Source organism: Equus quagga, chromosome 11 (genome assembly GCF_021613505.1).
Source record: "Equus quagga isolate Etosha38 chromosome 11, UCLA_HA_Equagga_1.0, whole genome shotgun sequence".
Classification (NCBI taxonomy): Eukaryota; Metazoa; Chordata; class Mammalia; order Perissodactyla; family Equidae; genus Equus; species Equus quagga.
In genome coordinates this window covers 102,394,798-102,417,141 of record NC_060277.1, presented here as the reverse complement: position 1 = coordinate 102,417,141, position 22,344 = coordinate 102,394,798, and the positions used below count along the sequence as shown (strand labels likewise).

The window sequence follows — 22,344 nt, the reverse complement described above, 5'->3', positions numbered from 1 at the left end:
CTGGCTCTTTACAGAAGAAATCTGCCAACTAAGTCCTTTACTAGTAAATATAAACAAAATATTTTTATTTTGTCAACTACCATATCCATTTAGCCACAGGAATTAACATATTTTGATTCCAAAGAGTACTAAGAAGATGACAAAAACAGAATACAACAGAATAAAAACAGGTAAAAGAGATGAAAGTGAAAAATAAGGGTAAAATGAAGTCTGAGTAATATCAGCACATATACAAGAAGGTAATGCCTAATTGTTCAATTTAGGCACAAATGTTGCTTTAACCTTACTAGTAGCTAAAGTAAAAAAGGAGACAGAACCAGTTCCACCTGGTTCACTGCCTACAAAAAATAAAATCCTAGCATTTGTTCATGAAAAAAACAGCTTCCAGGTTCTCATAAATAGGACCCTGGTACATAGTGAAAAACATCTTCCACAAAATGGTTAGCCACAGTCAATGCAATAGCAAGTTTCATACAGCTCTGCTACATGAAGTGTGTGTTAAATAAAATAAAGCACCTATAAATCTGACCAAGAGCCAAAGAAATGTAGTCTAACGTGCCCTTTCTTTGTCCTGCTGGATCTTGGCATAAAATTTAGGTATAGGCAGTAATATGACAACATACAAAGTAATTCATCATCTTCTGTAGATGCTTACACGTTGAAACCAGGGATCTCTTCCCAAGAATACAGAACAGATCCTACTAAAGGCACCTTGGTCTCCTTCGCACTAGTGAATGTACAAAACCAACTTATGAAAGTGTGTATTTAGGACTTTCATTCAGAGACAAGGTACTAATGTCAGCAAAGTTAACTGGACAGTCAGGCAGACACAGACTGACACTGTAGGTGCATTCACAATTACCATTAAAATGATACTCTACGCAAACTGATATTGAAAGCTTTTACTGTGCTAAAATCATCTTACTTTAAAAATGAAGTTGACAGAACAAAACAGACCTGATCATCTACTCATACAACTTTGGAGAACCTCAAAGCAAGCTTTGACTGATGACTGTATAAAGAGAACAGGGTATAACATGAACCGTTCTAATCCCATTACACAGTAAATGAGTCAATTAACTTGGGATTTTTTCCTTATTCTTCCCCCTCTATCCATGAAACATTTAGGGGGCCAATACATTTCTTTTAACATTGCTATTACAGTGTCTTTTAATACATTGTAGCAGGGGAAAAAAGTCTAATATTACCTTCTGTAGAAGCTGCATCAATCATTACTCTCTGCATGAGTACTGGTTCCAATCCAAAGTCGAAAACTATGGTTTGGCGAAAAGTTCCAAATATTTCTGTGTTAAATGCTATCCCGACTTTATACACGTAATGATCTAATCCATTTTGGGCCATCTTTCCTCCTATCCATTCTTGACAGTTTTCTGGGACTTCTTGTGATACCTGGGTAGTACTATCTCCGGCAGATATGGCAATGATACTAAAATGAGGACGATGAGCATCATAAAGCAATGCTACACGATACAGCATTCTTGCAGGCTACAAGGAAGTTAAAATAGTTCATTGAGTACAATGGGGTGAAAAATCCAATTGTAAGTGGGCTCTTCAATGAAAATATTTCCATAAAGGATTTTTACTTTCCCATGCTTAAGATACTATGTTAAAAACACAAATTGTGCTCATAAGCCATTTAAGAAAAAAAAAATCAGCTGTTAAAATGATATACTTATGATGCCCCAATAAAGCTGAAATTTTCAAAAATGATATCTTTATGCTACATCACTAGCTTCCCTGCCCTTTCCATGCTCATCTTTCATTGTGGCAAAAGCTATCACCCTATATCACCACCAACCTCCAACTTTCCATACCCTTGGCCTAAAAAGTTTTATTTAGCCTCAAATAGGAAGTCTTCATAGGAGGGTAGTTACCTCTGAAGGCACTGGATTGGGTTCAAGGCCAACGCTAAATGTTCCCACAGTTTTCATCCCAAGATGCAGATGGTACAGTGGAAGAAACACCACCAAAAAGTACACAAAACTTGTCCAAATTTTTGACTTTGCTTCACTCTTAAACTTTGAATATGATAATTCAAGATGGGAAGCACTGCAGAAAATGTCTCATATTAAAAACCCATTATTACAGAATTTGTGATTTCATAAGATCAAACACAAAAATAAGGTGTCATAGTTTAAATATCTTAGAACCACCAAATTAAATAATTCAAGTTTTAAATGGTTAATTATAAGCCATGAACCCCATCCTGTGTTCCAAGTTTGGAGGACAATATGTTGAAGACCTCTTTACCAAATAAATAAAATAAGCAAGCATCTAAACGTCTACAAAGACTTATCTCAAAGTCTAAAAAAAGCCATACCTTTAGTGATCAAAATACAGAAATACTCTTTAGCACAATATAGAACCTATATAAAATGTACTTAGATTAAAACATTTTCAGCGCTCTTTTAACATGAGATTTAAAGGTCTAAAAAAGCTTTAAGAAATTTTACATTCTTTAATTAGCACAAAATTCGTACCTTACACGTGAGAGCAAAAGTCCACGTCTGGTGAGATTTTTTGGTGTTGACAGTAACAGACAGATCAGGATTATGCTCTACCTTAATTCCTTCTATACATTCACTAAGCTGAAAACAGAGAGCAGTTAATGTTACATTTTTATTCCTAAAAGCACAAAAACTTTTGGCATGGCAAACAAATGTCAATAGTAAAGATGTTGATGGAACTGTTTACAAAGCAAGGTATTTCATACATTAATTTTCAGTTATTTTTATAAGAACAAAATATAATATAGCTAAAACAAGAGACAAAAGAAAATTAACAACCCAAAAAATGGCAGTAAAAACTCCCTGAATAAAGATAAATTAATGTAATACCTGCAAATCTCCAAACAAACAGCTTAGTTCTGCTTTTATTTTAGCAAATGGGTCTACTTTTGCTACTAAAAATACTTTATCAAGAATCAAGGTTTTCGTATAGAGAATAAGGAAATAAACCAAAACATAGCACAAAATAAAGTCAAGACTGAAACAAGGTCATTGTTTAAAACAAACAAACAAAAAAATGCAGTTTATTTTCCTCACCACTTTCTCAGGAGATAATGAATTCATCCACTTTTCTATCAAGGTTTCCATGTAACTGCCTGAGAGCTGTTTATTCTCATTTTGCTGTTTCAATTTTATCAACCGTGAAGCATATCTTTTCTGCCATTCTGCTAGTTCTTCCTGGGAATGTGCTGAAGTACACTGGGCACCATACCTACAGATTCCTTGCTCTAAAAATCTAAGTAGAATAGGAAAGACTGTTTTATCATATACTTTGTTGGACCACTTAAAAGATAAACTTCCAGCATTTGCCCTCCAACTCTTCAACAACAAAAACAAAACTTCATCTCCTGAAAAGCCATATTTCTCACACTGTCTTGCACAGAAGAGGAAGAAGAGGTTAGAGAACATTTACAACAGTTAAAACAGCGCCTCCCCATATTCACTCACCTCTTTCTTTGGAATACGGGGATGCTAAAGCAGAACATCATCATAACCTGTCCCCTCCCCCAAGCAAAAGCCAGCATTGAAAAGGTAGCTTCCTTCGTAATACAACTCTACTAGAAAATTCTTCTAAAGCAACACTGACATCAAGTGGATTAGTTCATCAAACACAGGTATGCCCTACTTCCCACAATGAAAGGACCTAAAGAAAATTTTCCACATACTGGGAATTTCATTCTGAAAAAATTTAACATACTATTAAATTATCATTTTAGGGCTTTTACTTTCCAACTTCAAATGTAATGCCTTTATTCTTTTCTGCCTTACTATTTCCTGTATTTCACTGAAAATATTGGACTATATTAATTTGCTTGAAGTTTTAAATAAATTAAGAATAAAAGTTTTATGTTAGAATCACAATTCAATAATTAGATTAAATTCTTCAATGGGTAAATTCATAAATGTTCACTTTAAAGGATAAAGAGTTAATGATTTCTCAATGTTTATGACTCATAAAATTCAGTTGACAATTCAGTGGTCAAAAACAGATAAAAACGCAAAACTCTGACCATTAATTTTTTTAAGTTTTAAATACCCAGCAAAATTATGGGTCCAGCTATTTTTTAACAATTCAAAAATTAAAAAATTAATATAAGATCTTCTGAGAGAATAAACGAAAATTAAACCATAAGCAGCAAAACAGAGGCAAGAGAGATATTATACCATAAGTTGTCAACTAGAAAAATATGGATAGTAAGAAATGCAAAAGGAATGACAGCACAATGTAAATTATCAAATGGTTCACCTTATTTGAAAAGATGAGAGTATTTAAAGCTTTTTTGATGATACAAACCACCTGAACTTAAATTACACTATTTATTAAGATCTCTTATGCTTCATAAGACTCATTGAAAAACCATGCATTTGTTTCTCTTAAGTATGTCTTAATGAGTCAAATATTTGTTTTTCTATTGCTTTCAGTTATTTCCCTAAAAATGGAAGGTCTGATGTTCTCATCCGGACTATAAACTTCCTCACATTTCCTCTGCATGGGATTGTGTTCTGCCTCTCCTATAGCACAAGGCCCCCAGGATTTTCAATATTTACTAATTAGTTTCTTTATTTCTACTACAAAATCAAATCTGATGTCTTCACTATTCCAGCTTCAAAACTATGTACCAAATTTCCTTCATTATCAAAACCAATCTAGAGTAATGAGACTTTATATCTAAAATCCTACTAGTTACTAGTTCTTATAAAAAGAACTGAAGAGTTCACCTTTCTAAATGTGACTTTAGTAATTCTTTCCACTTTACTATATAATTAGTACATTTTGAAAGGTTAGCCCTTCAAATATAAATTACTCATAAATTCTATATATGGATTATATGACGATAATAGATTTTGGTTTTTACAAAAGTTATTAAAATAATTTAACACTTCTTCATCTATTTTATGCTCTATTTCAATTTATATAAAGTAATTTCAATTTCGATCACCATAGCTTAGATAAATTTCACATAAACAAGAGATCAGCAATTAAATTCAGTCATAGTAATACAGCTATTATAAAAGACTTTGAAACAAAGTCTTAACATCTCCATCTAGATTACGTTGTAATTAAAAGGAAGCTCATAAATATGGTTTTGACTTTTATTATTTAATGATAATGACCATTATGGCATCTGTTTCAAATGGAAAATAAACTATTTTACTCAGTCATTATACTTCTTCCTTCACATATTATCTTCTTTAAATTTGAATTACTACTTTTCCAAAAGTGAAGGAAATTATCCTTTGAATAAAGACATGTCATTGGTTTAAAAAAAAAATTCACGTTACCTTTTACACAAAGTATATTCCTCGCTGCTTGTGATTCCCCTAGGTGGTGGGCGGAAATGCCAACCATTACAAGATCCTAGAGAGTAATCAGGATATAGTCTTATCATTTGAGGCTTGCTAATAATTCTAAAATTTTAATGTGTAAAAATACTACAAACCCTCCACACACATCATCCCAGATGATGTAGAAAGGATATGACATATTTGCCTCTACCAAAAAAGTAATCTACCAATCAAATGAGTTAAATCAATTAACCACAAGAAACTTAGAAATCACTGAAGAAGCAGTTGCCCAGTAGCTAAATCAAGTCGATGACCCTGACTCTATCCTAGCAAGTGGTGGACACATTTCCAGTGCAGTCTCTTTGCTAACAACTAAAGGAGGGATGTTGGCATGCTTGCCATTTCCTAAGTATGGGATGTGTCTCTATTAGATTTCAGGAATGACAAAATTACTGTATCCTGGAAGAAAATTTTGTACAAGAAATTCCAGTACTACATCCTCAGTGAGAAGCAGCTCCACATCACCACTCACGTTCTGCACAATTTGTCTGAGACATGTCACTGTATAAAGTCATCCTTTTGTACAATTAAAATAAAGCACAAAAAGTTGAATTCTGAGGTAGGAGCTAAAAAATAACATTTGTTTACTTCTAAATACAATGATCTTTGATTCACTTAGCTAAAAGTTTCCAAATAAGCCAAGGAAAATAAAGCTTAGGAGAGAAAAAGCTAGACCTATAGAGGCTGAGCAGTGACAAGTTTTCAAGGACCTTAATAGCCATTTTTCTATTTCCTCACAAGTCACTGTGCCCACCCCCCAAAATAAAGATATTCAGCCAGGTTAAGTTAAAAGCTGTGCGACTGGGAAAATTACTGAACTTTAATAAATATCAGTTTCATCACCTATGGAAAAGAGGGAGAAGGGCTCTAAGTCAGCACAGGCTTTTGTGAAAGCCACTACCACAGTATACAGCATTTAGCAAGCATTCAAAGAATGTTGTATTTCTTCCCTTTCCTCTGGCAAGAAAAAAGGAGATCATGGATTTCAACTGTATAAGGAACAACCCAGCTTACAAATCAGAACTTCCAAAAAGCAATCATTGTACTAGCCTGCAATAGAGGGGAGAAAAGCACTCCCTCCGCAGATCGCTAAGAATGAGTTTTAAATTTAGAACTGCACGGAGGCAAGAGGATGAAGTAGATGACCTCCGGAGTCACCTCCTACCTCCTTACTCCATTATTCTATGAAATGAGGCCAATGAAAAACTTGCTTTCATCCACACTTACTTCTTAACATTAAATTTTTTTTTTTCTTAAAGATTGGCACCTGAGCTAACAACTGTTGCCAAGCTTCTTTTTTTTTTCTTCCTGCTTTTTTCTCCCCAAATCCCCCCAGTACATAGTTGTATATATTTTAGTCGTGGGTCCTTCTAGTTGTGGCATGTGGGACGCCGCCTCAACATGGCCTAATGAGCGGTGCCATGTCCACACCCAGGATCCGAACCCTGGGCCGCCGAAGCAGAACACGCGGACTTAACCACTCGGCCACAGGGCCGGCCCCTTAACATTACATTTTTATATTGTCTCCTACACCTCCACTTACATATACTGTAACTCAGAAAATCTCCTCCCAATAATTAACAAAAAAGCAATGCCCAGATTCACAGCTACCAAAAGTTATACAGAGTTTGGTACTTACCCCCTTCTAAGTCTTCCACATGATATCCAGAGAGGACATTACTAGTTGCTGTCTGCAATTTTTCAAATGAAAGACATTTTTGTAATAAGAAGTAACCGTTGATGTTGAATTAAACTTGGACATTTTCAACATTTTTCTAAAACAGTGGAATTTGAATACTTAGAAATTTTTAATAAAAACTCATGTTGCAAACCTTTTTTTTTTTTTGCTCTTTGCCCTATGTTAAACTTTACATTTAAATATGGAAAAGAAATCCTTGTGTGGCCCACATTAAGGAAACTGACAGAGATTCCCTACATAAAAATTACCTGGTAGCAAAAGAAGAGAAGTCTAAATCTTCAGTCCTGAACCCCACAGAGTATCACCTTCCATCCATTTACTCATTTCACCCTTCTCTTCCTAACACCTAGAGAATGACCAGCTAGTGAGGTGCCTTTTCTCCTGCAGCAAGTGCAGCACGACCACTTCAGGACCTGAGAGCACGTCCTGCCGAGTTCCCCTCACTCCAGCATGAGCCCTTCTCGGATAATGGAGCCCACAGCTGGGGATCCACTCACTCTGACTTCCTGGTTTGCTTGACTCCCTCGGTGCAGAAGAAACCCCAATCTGCCCCTTTGGCTCTAACTTTACTCTAAGCTCCACACTCCCAATTTCAACCGAGTGTCAGCCATGGCATTTTTCTTAACTATTCTATAGCACTTTACATGCTGGATCGTCAGCTATGAACAGATCCATTATCAACAGCCTACAACTGCCCTTCTGCATTCCTGCACCTCACAGAGGATCTGGCACATAATAGGTGCTCAGTAAATGTTGGATGGCTAGGTGAACGGATGGATGATCATCCAAGCACTTCAAATACAATATGGCCAAAAGAAAATTCATCAACTTTACCGCAAATCTTATCCTCCTTCAGTGCACCTTATCTCAAGTTCATGGATTCATCATCCCCAAGAAGCCACACTGAAATTCTGAAAACCATCTTGAATTCTCCCTTTTCTATCCTGCTCTGAGTATTCTGCAAATATTGCCCAACTAGGTCTAGAATGTCTCTCTTATCTGTCTCATACTCTCTACTCCCACTGCCACTATCCTAGGGAAGGCCCCTGAACCAAATGACTGCCAATCTTACCCTGTACCAAGTCACCTCTGGATGTTTACCTAGCTGCCCCCAACCTTTAACCTCAGTTCCCACACTCCTGCCTCCATGGCTTCCCCACAGAGTGTTAATCTCCCTTTCTGCTTGCACTTCCATTACAGCACTTACTGACCACAGGCTGCCCTGTGGGTACATAAGCTACGTGCATCTCAGACTAGCCCACCAGATTGTTTTTCATGGGTATCTCAGCTTTCCAAAACCCACAAAACTTGAACATCCCAGGTGCTCAGTAAATGCTGAACTGAATCAGAAGGAAGAAAGGTTATCCCAAGACGAAATTTGGAATGTCTTGTACCATAAAAGAATGTCATAAATGCTAACTGGGTATAACTGACACATAATATCATTGTAATTTCTATATGGTTGATTAAACTGGACTTTTTAGGTTAGGCTGGAACTAAATCACTATAACACTGTTTCTGCAGGAAAATGACTTCTGATTCTCAAACTACTTACAACTAAGTTTTTAAAGACAAACCATGTTTTTTATAAAAAAAAGACTGAATATAAGAATACATAAGCTAACAAATCAAGAGTAAATGTTCACATTACAAGGATTCTATGTTCACAAAAAAGATACATTAAAAGATCTCTTTAAATTCTATAAGGCAAAGTCTAAATGCCATCGTTCCACACTAGCCCTCAAAATATGATTCCATCTACATAGAATTTATAAATATAAAAGCTAAAAATTCACTTTAAGTATAAATGTAAAACATCTCCTCTAAAAAATTTATCAAAATAAATTTACCAAACATGCAAGAAAAAATAGGAATAAAATGTTTGGGTCATGAAATGAAGCCTAAAGCATTTATAATTGTCGGAAGACAAAAACACATGTTGTGTTTCACAAGTCAGCATCTGCTATGATCTGCAAATGGGCAGAGGATGCCTGTGCTGACACTGCAGTTCTCAGTCTAGTGGGGTCTGGCAAACAGCACATCCTCATCAGAAGAGCTGGTAAAAATGAGAAGCTCTGCCTAGGCTGAGTATTTGGCGACTGTGGCTTTTAGGTTCCAAGGCATTGTTTTTGGTTTGTTTTTTTTTTTAAAGATTTTATTTTTTCCTTTTTCTCCCCAAAGCCCCCCCAGTACATAGTTGTATATTCTTCATTGTGCGTCCTTCTAGTTGTGGCATGTGGGATGCCACCCCAGCATGGCCTGATGAGCAGTGCCATGTCTGTGCCCAGGATTTGAACCAATGAAACACTGGGCCGCCTGCAGCGGAGCGCGTGAACTTAACCACTCGGCCACGGGGCCAGCCCCTGTTTTTGAGTTTTTTTTAAACACCCTTTTTATATGCTCAGACCCCAAAGACAGAAGGGCAATACCAATTATCTTATGATCTTCAGTCCTTACTGACACCTTCAGGGAAAGCAGCCAAATTTCATATTGCTAGAATTCCTATAAATTTACCATCAAATCTATTAATTTGATATTTTAAATTTTACTAAAGAATATGTATTGTTTTCGTTTTCACTAGTCAGGCTTTAGTTCCACGTCTTTATCCTCAACTACTAGCATTTACAAGTTAAATACCAACTCAGCCTAATCTTTAAATTTGTTGTTTTTAAATACATCATGTACAATAATAAATAAGGGTAGCATTGTTAGCTTTTTCTAGATGCATTTTTTTTAATAGTATCAGTTCACTAACCAAAAACAATAACACTTTGGTTACAGAGAAATTATAAATAAGACTTAAGTCACTTCTTTCAAAAGTACAATCACAAAATAAGAGTCAAGTGATATGTGTACCCTTACATGTAACAGGATTAAAAATATTAAAAATAAAATTTTATATATATTTGTGTGATTATTCAATATATAGCTGATAATTCAATTAAGGCGATAAAACAGAACAAAGCCAAAAATCTTAATAAAATGAAAAGTCACATTACATTCTCATTTTTAAAGTCTAAAGAATTTATAATTTTCTTCTTTTACTCCTTAGAAATTAAAAAGACTACATATATACAAAAAAGGAAATGGCTTTGAGATTAGAGCTACCTGATTCTAGGTTAATTCACAAGAAGATAACATAGAAATAAAACAAAGAAAATGACATTTTTTTTAAAGGCCTATATAATTGTAGCAAAACAAAAAGCATCTTTATCCAGCTTATGTAATTCATGATGACTGTTTTCTTTGCTTAATTGTTTGTTGGTATGAACTGTGATTAGATTTGGAATGGGAAAGTAATCTATAAGAGGTCAAGGTTTACACCTGGGGTCTCTGTTCACCCTCTCCACCTGTCTGGCGAGCAGCCCCTCTCACTCTCCATGGGATCTATACACTCTCCATGAGGTCTTATGCTTGTAGTTGTTTAATTAATTTATGTGTTGTCTATCTCTTCCCTGAGACTTTAACCATCAAGGACCATGGGTGCCTTGGTCAGTGCTGTATCCCTAGCACCAAGCCTAGTACCTAGCACGTAGCAGGTGTCAATTCTTAAATAAACAAGCCAATCAATCAATCACTTTACATGGGCTTCCATTTACAACAAAAGCTGACAAAAATGGCTATTTTTTTTTTTGATGGATTCACCCTGAGCTAACACCCGTTGCCAGTCTTCCTCTTTTTTTTTTCCCCCCAAAGCCCCAGTACATGGTTGTATATCCTAGTTGTAAATCCTTCTAGTTCTTCTGTATGGGCTGCTACCACCACATGGCAACTGACAGATGGGTGGCGTGGTTCCGAGACCGGGAAGCCAACCCAGGCCGCCAAAGCAGTGAGTACCAAACTTTAAGCATAGACCATCAGTGCTGGCCCCAAAATGACTATTTTTAAAACGAGTTATCTAAATAAAAATACTTGTATAGTATGCCTGTATGAGGAATAGAAATTTGAGACTTACAAAGCTATGGGTCTCATACATGCCATTGCTGTCCCTAGCCTTCCATGTGTCATTCACGTGCTTCACCAGAGCACATTTCTGTTCACCATTTACCCTGATACACATTATTTCCATCTCCTAAACCCACTCCCTAAAAATAGTCCTTAAATCACAGACTTTTTTTATTTGCTTAAAAAAACACAAAAGGCTTGAAAAGCATCTCATTTTTAATGACAGTATTTTCTAACAACCAGATGTAGTTAAAAACTAAAATTTCCCAACTATCTTTCCATTTGTTGGCCAGAGACAGCTAAGAAGAATTAGGGACAGAACAGAAGACATGGGATGCAGACGAGACACGAGAAGAAGCGAAGTTCCTAAGATGGGACACGCTGGGTTACAGCAGAACATTGGAAGGTTCCACTCCCCGACCTTTACAGCCTTGCGTGGCTGGCCAATGCCCACTGATTTTCCACAGCTGAATACAGAACACTTACTAGCCAGATTGAGTTAAACTCTTTCCAAAGAGATCCACTGAAATAGTCTTACCTCTGTTTCTGTGAGAAGTGTTTTGAGTCTTGTCAAATCTTTTGTTACCATCCCATTCTGAAAGTGTGAATGAAAAAGGGAAAAATGGATTAGTATATTCGCTCTTTACTATGGGGACTTAAGTCAATTTCTCAGCTGTTTCTAAGCTTTATCTGTCAAAAAAAAAAAAAATGCTATCCTCATCTCCCATCCTCACTACCATTAATGGTGATAAAAAAGCTAACCATCCACAAGGAAAGTTAAAACAGTTAACAGAACAAAACACGCAGTGTGCCCTAAAACACTGTATTCACGTTGCATAGAGTTTGAAATCAATTCAATAAAATATTCACAAAGGGTATCACTGAAGAGCAAGACAGGATAAGTGAAGAGAAAAATAAACTTTTTTTCCCTAAAACTAATGGGCCTATATTTGTAAAACGGTTAACTCAATCAGTTACCCATGACTCAGATTTACATAAAATGATAATACCACCTTAAAGATGGCTCAATTAATAAAACTGTTAAAGGAAAATACGCAAACTATTCACTCTTCTGAAATTCAAATTTCACTTGAGATTTAAAAGTAAATTACTCTTCCTAGTTTAAAAACCCAACAGGTAAAATTGTGTAATATGCTTAACTTATAGAGAAAAGTTCCTTAAGGATAGAATTATCTTAATAATAAAGAAGAAATAATATTCTTTATCATCTATTTAGAACTAAACAGCTCTAGAATTTTGCTATATTAATACCCTTTAGATTTTATATTCATTGGTGAATTTGGTGAAATCAAAAAACATTGTTAAACCAATTAAACAATTCACTACACAGTAATTCCTTAGAAAAACTAAATTACCCTCTGAGATGGGTCACTACATTACACTCAGCAATATACCAAGTACTTTCCTAATTTCTTTTTTTTAACCATAAATATTTATTTGCAATGAAAACACAACTTTGCTCAGATTTTCAAAATGGCTATGAACTCAGAAGAACAAATAAGGTATAGGGAACGCATGCTGTAGAGCAAGTATACACATACTTTCTTGCTTTGACTATTTTTCATCATGATTCCTGAAAAAGGTCAGCAAATTTTGTAACAATTACCAACAGTAAAAAAACGTTATAATACCTCTTTTCTTCCAATTTGTATAGATCGCCAACTCTAAGTTCCAAAAAGTAGTCTTTTAATTATCTCAACCAAAAAGAAACACAAAAAATTCTAGAAAATTAAATGCTACATTAAAAAATTTATCCCAAAGTCTGAATAGAATTAGATAGTTCCTCCATCAGAGTGGTCATGAATATTAATTTACACACATACCATCTTCAGAAATAAAAGTAATTATTACTTAGTTTAGATAAACTTAAATATTTTATAAAATAAATGGTTGAATTTAAGAATCCTGTAAGATCATATGCCCAAAGGAGTATTTTAAAACCTGAAAATATTTCGGCTTTGTTAAATTATCTTTAAAGAAAATCATCTAATTATCCTACACTTTCAAAGTTTTAAAAAGTACCTGCAATTCTTATATCTATTATCACACTACAAGAATCCAATGACTAAACATCAGTTTGTTCAAGAGAAATGAGTATCTCAAGATACTCGTGAACTTTGATAGGAGGAGGTCAGAGGAAAAATGCACACTAATTTTTCTTCTCACAATATGCCTAAGGAATGAATGAATGAATCTGTTTTCGGACATTCAAAATCAGAGCTAACAACGTACCAGGGACTCCCCTGTCAGTGACTTGGCAAGAATGTTGGATACGGTCTGGAGCTTTCCTTTCAGCTGCATGCAGCAAAGCACTGCCTGAAAGGCACCATCTCCCTTCGCCAGTCCTTCTCCCAGCACTGTCATGAAAGAGCAGCCATCATTAACCATGTGACATGCAACACACATTTTTCTTGATTATAATATTAGCACATATCACAAGCATGACTTCTATGCTAAAAGAATAACTTCAAATACTAGAGGAAAGCAGTGACCTTTCAGTTCTGTCTAAGACACACATAAAGACAAGAAAAAACACAGGGCAATCCACACAGCTAACCCACTGCAGCCGAGAGCAGGCTGGATCACACCACAACCACAAGAAAAAGAAGTCATCTCAAAGCTCTCCAGTACAAAATACTGCTCAACCTATGATTTCGGAGTAAATGAGGGCTTTTAAACTGCAGAGATAATCGGTGAGTAAAGTTCTCACATTTTTGACAGTGACACAAGAGACCCAGTGCCATTAAAATGTATAAGAATAGAAACCGCAAATCTCAACACTTGATATTCCTAAACAATTAAGAATTAACCTTTATCAAAACCAGCAAGATTAACCAAGAACTTAACTGTCAAGTGGCCATAGAAAATGCTACTCAAATTATTTGCAAGTGTTTACAGATTTAATTTAATTCAATCACAGGGAGCACAGATTTCTAACAATACAAAATATAATCATTTTTATGCCATGTCATTTGAGATGATTTCTCACAGCAACTGCTAAGGTTCAACTAGTAAAACAAGCTGTATCCTTCTCTTTACTGTTATGTCCAAAATTCTACTTTTAGTTTATACACACTTTAGCTTCCTTTGTAAGAAAATAATTTGGTGAAAGAAAATATTTTGGAAATTGCACTTTTTTCTAATTATTCCCAAGGAAATGTTCTGCTTAACCATAACATACTACATATGTAAAGTCCATTGGATCTATTGTTCATAATTAATTAATTTTGCTTGTACTGAATATATCCTTTTGTTATAATGTTCAATTTTATTACACAAATTACACTATAAAAACTAATAAACTTCTACATGAGAGTTCACCATAAGCTCACCTCTCAAACAGTTTTCACTTATTCACATTCTCTTCCAATTTTTATGAATATTTACATAATTGTTACATGATTGTAACTGATGTAAATATAACAGTTTGTATTCTGCTTTATTTCCCCTCAGCACATTCAATATTTTCCACGTTATTCCAGCGTTTATATTTATCATATCATTGCCTACATAATGTTCCATCAAGTAGACATATCAATTTATTTAACTATTCCCTTGCTCCAGAACAATTCCAATTTTTAACGACCAAAAGTACCACTGCAATAAACATCTTTATGTATATTCCCTTTATTGAATCAGATTACTTAACTGAAAGTTGCAATCACTCTATATTTAAAAAGGTTTTATTCAATTACTTTTAGTTCGGGCCAATCTGTTGTCTCACCCCATCCATGTTACGTATCATTCATTACTCAACTGTCACTGGATAATTCCAGTAACTAAATAACTCCAATAGAGTATTGTTAAGAATGTCTTGAGCATCTTATAAAATTCCACAGTAAGCCCACATCTCCTTTGGATCTTACTATTCCTAAAACTATTCAAATACGACCTTTGGCAAGTCACTTTATCTCTCTGGCCCTCAGTGTGATCATCTGCAAAATAGAGACGTAAAAATATGTTGTAAGGATCAAATGATATAATGCAGAGGAAAAGCTCTGAAAAAAACGACAGTCCTACTAATGTCTGGACTACTTACATTCACTAATCCTCCTGCCTCCCCTGTAAAAGGCTACCTAATGAGGTGGCAGTAAAGATTAATCAGGATAATTATATAAAGTATCTAGCACACTCTCCTCATAAGAGTTCCATAGATGTTACCTTCCCCTTATAAAAATTATAAAGCAATACTGACAACTGCAAAGGAAATATCCCAGTTCATTTTCAGTAACTGGGATATTAAGAAACTAGTTGTCAGGAAATACAGAATGTTTTGGGAAAATGAAAAAAATCTAAGAATATTTCAACCTCAGGTGATTATGTCATGTTTAAAGAGTATTAAACTACATCATATTTTACAAATGCTTTTCAAAGATCTTTGGTTTTATATAAGGTATCTGGTGAATTTTACTTTGTAAAAGTTCTTCCATTATATTGATGTTTGAATGTCAAACATATTTATCAAAATGTTTCCCTCTCCTCTCTCTTTTTTAGACAAAAAAGCAGTACTGTTGTACTTTCTTCCAACTGTTGCCTTTAAATGCAATTCAGTTTATCTCTTAGAGGATTCCTATGAAGAACTATGACAAAGAAACAGTCAACAATTAGAGATAAAAAGGTCTCACGGGGCAACCTGGTGGCATAGTGGTTAAGTTCAGGCACTCCATTTCAGTGGCCTGGGGTTCGTGAGTTCGAATCCTGGGCACAGACCTAGCACCCCTTGTCAAGCTATGCTGTGGTGGCATCCCACATAAAATAAAGGAAGACTGGCACAGATGTTAGCTCAGTGACAATCCTCCCCACATACACACACATAAAAGTCTCCTACTATTGTATCACATAAAATTAAACAGCAATGCTGCCAATCTGGTCCCTTATTATATTTAACATCTTGAAAAAGCTTGAAAGAAAACAAAGTATGGCCTAGTGTATTACTAAACTCGCCTCAACTATAATAATTAAACTTGCCAAAAGAGATCACATTAAAAATATAATCTAATCTTGTGCATTTGTAGAAAAGTTACAATTCCTTGCAAGTAAATCTTCCCACCAACAATCTGCAAAATTATACTGTGGGCACATAACTGTTCCCAAACGGAACTGCTCCTTCCCGTCCACTGCGAGTCACAAAGGAGGAAATCTGAACACCTTAGCTTAAGTTGCTGTATTCAAGTCTCTAGCCCTTCCCATTCTTAAGTTTTTGTAATATTTTCTAATACTTGAAATACGTCTTACTTGGAATGTTTTGGACCAGAAACTGAACAATATTAAAGGAGTTTCAACCAAATAGTCAACCATTTCAACTAAACAGCCTCAGCTAGGGTTTGATAGCCTCTTGCTATCAAAAGGAGAGGATCAACAATTAAAATGTAATTCCCCTTGCTCGTAAAGAATTATCTGCAATGAGAAAGGTAATTTAAAGCAAGCTGAAAGTATAGTAAATGTTGAGTATTATTCTATATTTTTTCAGCAATATGATCATATTAGGTTATTTCTTTTATCAATTCCTTAGTTATTCCCAAAATCTTTTATTGAAGATCTTAGACTAATCAAGGTATTCTTCCAAAATTTTCAAAAGAAATCTTTTAGTGACCATAAAAACTAAATCTTTTAGTCATTAATAAAGTGAAATTATTCACTGCTTGGATATAATCATACTCGCAGAACCAATACTTCAGGAACTGAATCAAAAATAAAAATAGATTCCTTTTATAAATATATAAAATAAATTCCCTTCCTAAATAATAGCCATTTAATTCTTGGCAATAAACTCATTTGCCAAATAGTATATACTTTGGGGAGAGAGGGTCTATAAGCAGACTCTGAACAGTGGAAGGCCTAACTCAAGTTATTAATCAGAAGTTAAAATGTCCATTTGTTACCAGTAACAAAAAGTCTAACATAAACCAGAGTAAGAACACTGTGGTAAAACACTCCAGTGTCCATTTTGCTAAAGTGGAGTTTTTTCCCACCATTCTTCTCCTCTGCCTCAACCCTTTTCCTTTGCTCTCTTTCCCTCCAATCGTAATAAATGCACACTTTCGGCCATGTGGGCTGCAGCTTTTGTGACATCTTAGGCCCTTCCTACCAAGGTCTTTTGTAGATAAAATGTTTCCTTTACAAAATGCTTTTGGAAAATGAAAAGCCCTAACAGTATTCAATGTTAGGGATCACCTAGACCTCTTCTGAATATTTCATCTCCAGCTTTAAACACTGCAATATACTTTTTTTTTTATCACTACTACCTTGCTCCTTTCAATATTTGGTCTAAATCTGGTCACAAAAGTCTTAGTGATCTCCCTTACAGCCTCCCTGGGTATGCACTGAGCTTTTAAGTTACGATCTTACTGTTTATTTCTGGAAGTGCTCTTTCCTTCAACTGAAATTCACTGTAAAGACTCTCGGACTCCTTCCTTCTGGATATTTTCACACTACAAGAACACAGGTCATTTCTCCAGATTTACTTTCAGTATTCCAGTTTAAATTTTAGAGCTGACTCATTAAATGTTCCTCAACTTCCTCATTACTATAAAAATATAATATAATTATACACAGTAAAAAGCTGACAACACAATTAAGCATAAAAACAAAACTGAAACCTGGTTCCCAGGTCATCGTAAAAGGTTTTTATTTCATCTACATGCTTGAATACTTTTTACTTAAAAAGTTAAAATATTTGCAAAAGTAGCCTGTCCTACACCGTGTATGCATTAGAGAAAGAGAGAGAGAGAAAATTTGCTGTATTTAGTGCCTTCAACTTCCTCTTTATAAAGAATCCTAATTTCCAAGAGGCATTTGCTATATAGTAGCTACAGTAAAGTTACTCTCTGTTAACTGTTCAATAACTGGATTAAGAGGCTTTTTTATAAAAGCAATCAATCTAACTGTACTTTTTAATCTTAAAAATCTTCCCCCACCACCATTTCAATTTCGAAGTCAACCTCTTGCCATCTCCGTTGTAGTCCTAATTGTGGAAAAAGCAAAATTTTTCCCAGATCCTCTAAGGCACTCCTTTACTTCATTGTTTCCATGGTTAATTTGCCTACTTTTTTTTTTTTTTAATAATTTGCTTACTGAGAAAAACTGATATTTTACTACTCCTCTGACTATTCTCTTTGCCCTATGGGAGAGAGTTGTATTTTTAGATGTTCACAATAATCTTAATTTTCAGTCTCTCTTTGGTACAGTATTTACTGAGATTTTGTAGAGTACCATTCATTTTAAATTCTCTCCTTTTGTGTATAATTTCAGTTAATAAAAAATTAATGCTAACAAATATTTATGCCATGAGTGAAAAAAAACATGAAATACATTTTAAGATGTCACACCTGACTACAGTTGATACCTTGCAGAAATTAGAAAATGCCTAGAACAGACAGTCACACAACTATGCTGAGACTCTTGCACTTGACTTCACATAAGTTCAAAGACTATTGCTTACTTAAACTTCTATTCATACAAAAAAAAGAGTACGATATTTAGAGAATAACAGTCCTCAAACTTAACTCATACCTCATATCTTATATACACTCACTTCCCTGACTTTATTCTCTTCCGAAATTAGTATTCTATAATTTAACTTTTTATTCCTATCGATTTAAATGTAAGAACTTTATTTAAAACTGTTAATAGGAATTATGGGGAAAGGAATAGTGAAACTCAATACCCCATTCCATAAAGCCTCGGAGAACAAACTGTGGTACAGCCATAGCATGGAATACTACTCAACCACAAAAAGGAATGAAACATTGATACACAAAACTTGGATGGATCTCAGAGGCATGAGGGTGAGGGGAAAAAAGCCATCTTAAAAAGTCACATAGAGCACGATTCCACTATGTAGCATTTTCAAAATGAGAGAATTATGGAGAAGGAGAACAGATGAGTGGTTGTCAGGGATTAGGAATGGGGGGAGGGAGGGTGGTGAGTGTGACCATAAAGGGTTGTGTAAGTGAGGTACTCATGGTGATGGAATAATTCTGCATCAATTATGTTGGTGGTCACACGAATCTACACATGATACAATGACACAGAATTATGCATTCCTGGTTTTTATATTGTACTATGGTTATGTAAGATGTAACCAGTGGGGTAAACATACATGGGACCTCTTAGTACTCTCTTTGTAATTTCCTGTGAATCTATAATTATTTCAAAACAAAAACGTTTTTAAAATTCCTGTTGGAAAAATAAGGCTTGTATACATGAAATTAAAAAAAAGTTACTGTAACTGGATCTAAAGAACAATGAATTCATAAATATTATTGGAATGCATCCCTATTTTAAAAGTCTGGCGAATAGAAAACACTGGATGGACTAAGGGCTTGAAGACCCAAATTCTTGTCCCCATCCCACCAAGGATTAAGTGATCCTGAGCCTCAGTTTTTTCATTTCTATAATACAAAACACCCTTTGCCTTTTTGTTCCAAGTTTATTGTGCCAAAAAAGAATATCATCTGCAAAATTCTAAAGAATACACAGTCAGTGGTATAGGATAAAGAAAAGGCGTACAGCCTTCCAGATCAGAAAGACCTCACTTCAAAACCACGGTTCACTCTGGATTGGCCCTGTGCTCCTAAGCAAGTTACTTAATCTCACAAGGCCTGTTTCCTCACCTGCAAAACTGGAATGATATTACAATGTGATTAAATAAAATAACACATTTCAGAGGGTCTGACCCAGAGATAATTCTGAGCATATATATTCCTACCTGTTAACCAAATATTTTTCAAAAAAATTTTTTTAATTACTATAAAATCTACTTAACCAAAACTTTTCTGAAAAGAAAGGTGGGTAAAGATGCCACATTTTCCCCCAGGGAAAGTGTACAAGGTTCAATCAATCACGTATCAATTTACCTTTTTTAATACCATCAGCCTCTATTCAACAGGGGAAGCCAGTTACTGAATCATTTACTTCACAGGGCAAGTTCTCATTACAATAAACGTCAACGGATGCCCCAAACTCCTTTGTTTGTAATGATGATTTCTTAAATTAATGACACTCTCAATAGGGTTTAAAAGTCTTGCAGCCTTATGAAAAACAGTCATTTTATGACGACTGAGTTAGACCTACACATTACATGTAATACAATACTCTTTTAGTTGATAAGATTTTCTTTTGATTTCACTTTCTCCATTTACCTCATTCCATTTTGTTACTGTAAAAAAAAGCAGGTTTCCTATAGAATGAATATTTCAAAGGCAGAAAAAAAATCATTATTTAATGAAAGTTTTCCTGTTATGCCAAATACAACTTATTTCCAGATAATGAAAACAGACGTGACCCCCTCACTTATCCAGTGGTCACCAGCTTGGCAACCTTTACTATCCAAAACTCAACACTAAACTCAAAACTAAAATCCATGAACTTCAAGCCTATGAAATTTGTTTTCAAGATGTCCTTGAGTCCTTACTCAGTCTATTTACTCTTACTGAAGTACAATTCCAACTTTAAAATTTTATGACTCTGATTAGTTCCTGCTTTGAACAAATCAGCCATAAAAAACATTTTGGAGACAACCAGGTAAATCTGATTATGGACAGGGTTTTAGATAATATTAGAGAATTACTGTCAATTTTATTAGGTTAATAATAATATTGTGGTTATGTAGCTATGGTCTATTTTTAGATGCATACTGAAGTATTTAGGGATAAATATGGTATCTGTAATTATTTTTAAATATTTCAGAAAAAATAAATGAAGTAAATATGGTAAAATGTTATAATCTAAGTTTTAAGAATATGAATGTTTATTTTACTATTTCTTCTACTTTCCTGTATGTTTTAAATATTTCACAATAAAACTTTTTAATGGTTTTTAATTCCATGACAAAGATTGCCTGATTTCCTAACCCTGCCTGAGTGAAATCAGAAAGTCAGACGCAGCAAGTGGAGAAGAGGGGTAGGGCAGTAGCAATGAGGCATGTTTAGAGTTGCAAGGAATGCAAACTGATAGTCTGACAGTGAGGGAACAGACATCAAGACAATGCTGTACATAAAATGCAAACATAAAGTCTGGGGCCATCAAGATAGGAGCTATTTCACGGCTCTCCGGCACTACAAAGCAGCATAACAATTAACAGAGATGGAGAGTCTCGTCTTGCCTTTTATTACTAATTGACTGCTTACCCATGGTATTTTATCTTACATAAAAATAATGTTACCAAAAATTGAAAAGAAAATAAATTACACAAAACAGCACAACTCTACAACTAAGAATATATATGTATAAACATAGCCAATATTCCCAAATGTCTATTTCAAATTAACAACTTTATACACACTGATTTTGCACTGAAACAAGCATTTTTCGTGTCCTTACTTATCACATGAATCGTAACAAGGAATGCACAGAATTTAATTAATGAACTCCTCCCTTACCGGAAGCTAACCGATCTTTTACTTTACACACAGCACTGCAATGAGTACCATTTCGCAAATAATTTTTTCCTTCTTGTGGATTATTTATTTGGGATAGTATCACAGAAATGAGATTAGTGGGTCAAAGGGTATAAACATATTACCAAACTGAATTCCACTTCACACTCCACCAACACCACAAGAGTACACTCATTTCATTACAACTTTATCCCAGACATTGGTTAACCCTTTTTCCCCAACATCATAGAGGTATAAGTGGCATACAAAAAACTGCATATAATTAATGTACACAATTTAGTGAGTTTGGACATATGTATACACTCATGTTACTATCATCTCAATCCAAGTAATAAACATACCCATCACCTCCAAAAGTTTCCTGGCTAAACTTTTATTTTGGCAATTCAGTAGTTCTAAAACAGTATTTAACTTTAATATGCTAAATAAAAGAACAGAAAAATGCAACATTTTTCCATATGCTCCTTCACCAACAGGATTTACTCTTCTGTGACTTTTCACAAGTCATTTAACCCTCTGGGACTTTGCACATCTCCAAAATAAGAAGACTGTATCAACCTCACTAGTACCCAAAGAAGTAAAAATTAAAGAAAGAAGGGCCATTTCTTATACACGAGACTGGCAAATGTCAAGACTGATAGGTCCCATATAAACCAACGTGACCTCAATTAAAAAAAAAGACCAATAGGTTCCAGTGTTAATGAGATTACAGGGAATGGGCGTTCTCGCATGTGACTGGTGGGTGTATTTAAAACTAATCTGACTGTTCACTAAAATTATAAGTATATATTTTAACCCAGACATCCAACTTTTAAATCTATCCTTCAGAAACAAAGGCAACAGTAAGAATGAATATATGTTTATTACAGGATGGACTATAATGACAAACTAAAAAACTAGAACC

The 22,344-nt window shown here is 34.8% G+C and overlaps 1 protein-coding gene across 8 annotated transcripts in view; it reads right to left on the bottom strand.

Annotated features, from left to right (window-relative positions):
- Positions 1 to 22,344, bottom strand: part of HELZ (helicase with zinc finger) — a 173,963-nt gene that overhangs the window by 114,650 nt on the left and 36,969 nt on the right. For all 8 annotated transcript variants that reach the window (XM_046675151.1, XM_046675156.1, XM_046675154.1 and 5 more), the window contains 7 exons: positions 13,273 to 13,397; positions 11,558 to 11,614; positions 7,015 to 7,066; positions 5,313 to 5,388; positions 3,066 to 3,264; positions 2,502 to 2,609; positions 1,209 to 1,506 (listed from right to left, as the gene is read on the bottom strand). In XM_046675151.1, coding sequence (XP_046531107.1) covers positions 1,209 to 1,506; positions 2,502 to 2,609; positions 3,066 to 3,264; positions 5,313 to 5,388; positions 7,015 to 7,066; positions 11,558 to 11,614; positions 13,273 to 13,397 — 915 coding nt within the window. The remainder of the gene's footprint in view (positions 1 to 1,208; positions 1,507 to 2,501; positions 2,610 to 3,065; positions 3,265 to 5,312; positions 5,389 to 7,014; positions 7,067 to 11,557; positions 11,615 to 13,272; positions 13,398 to 22,344) is intronic.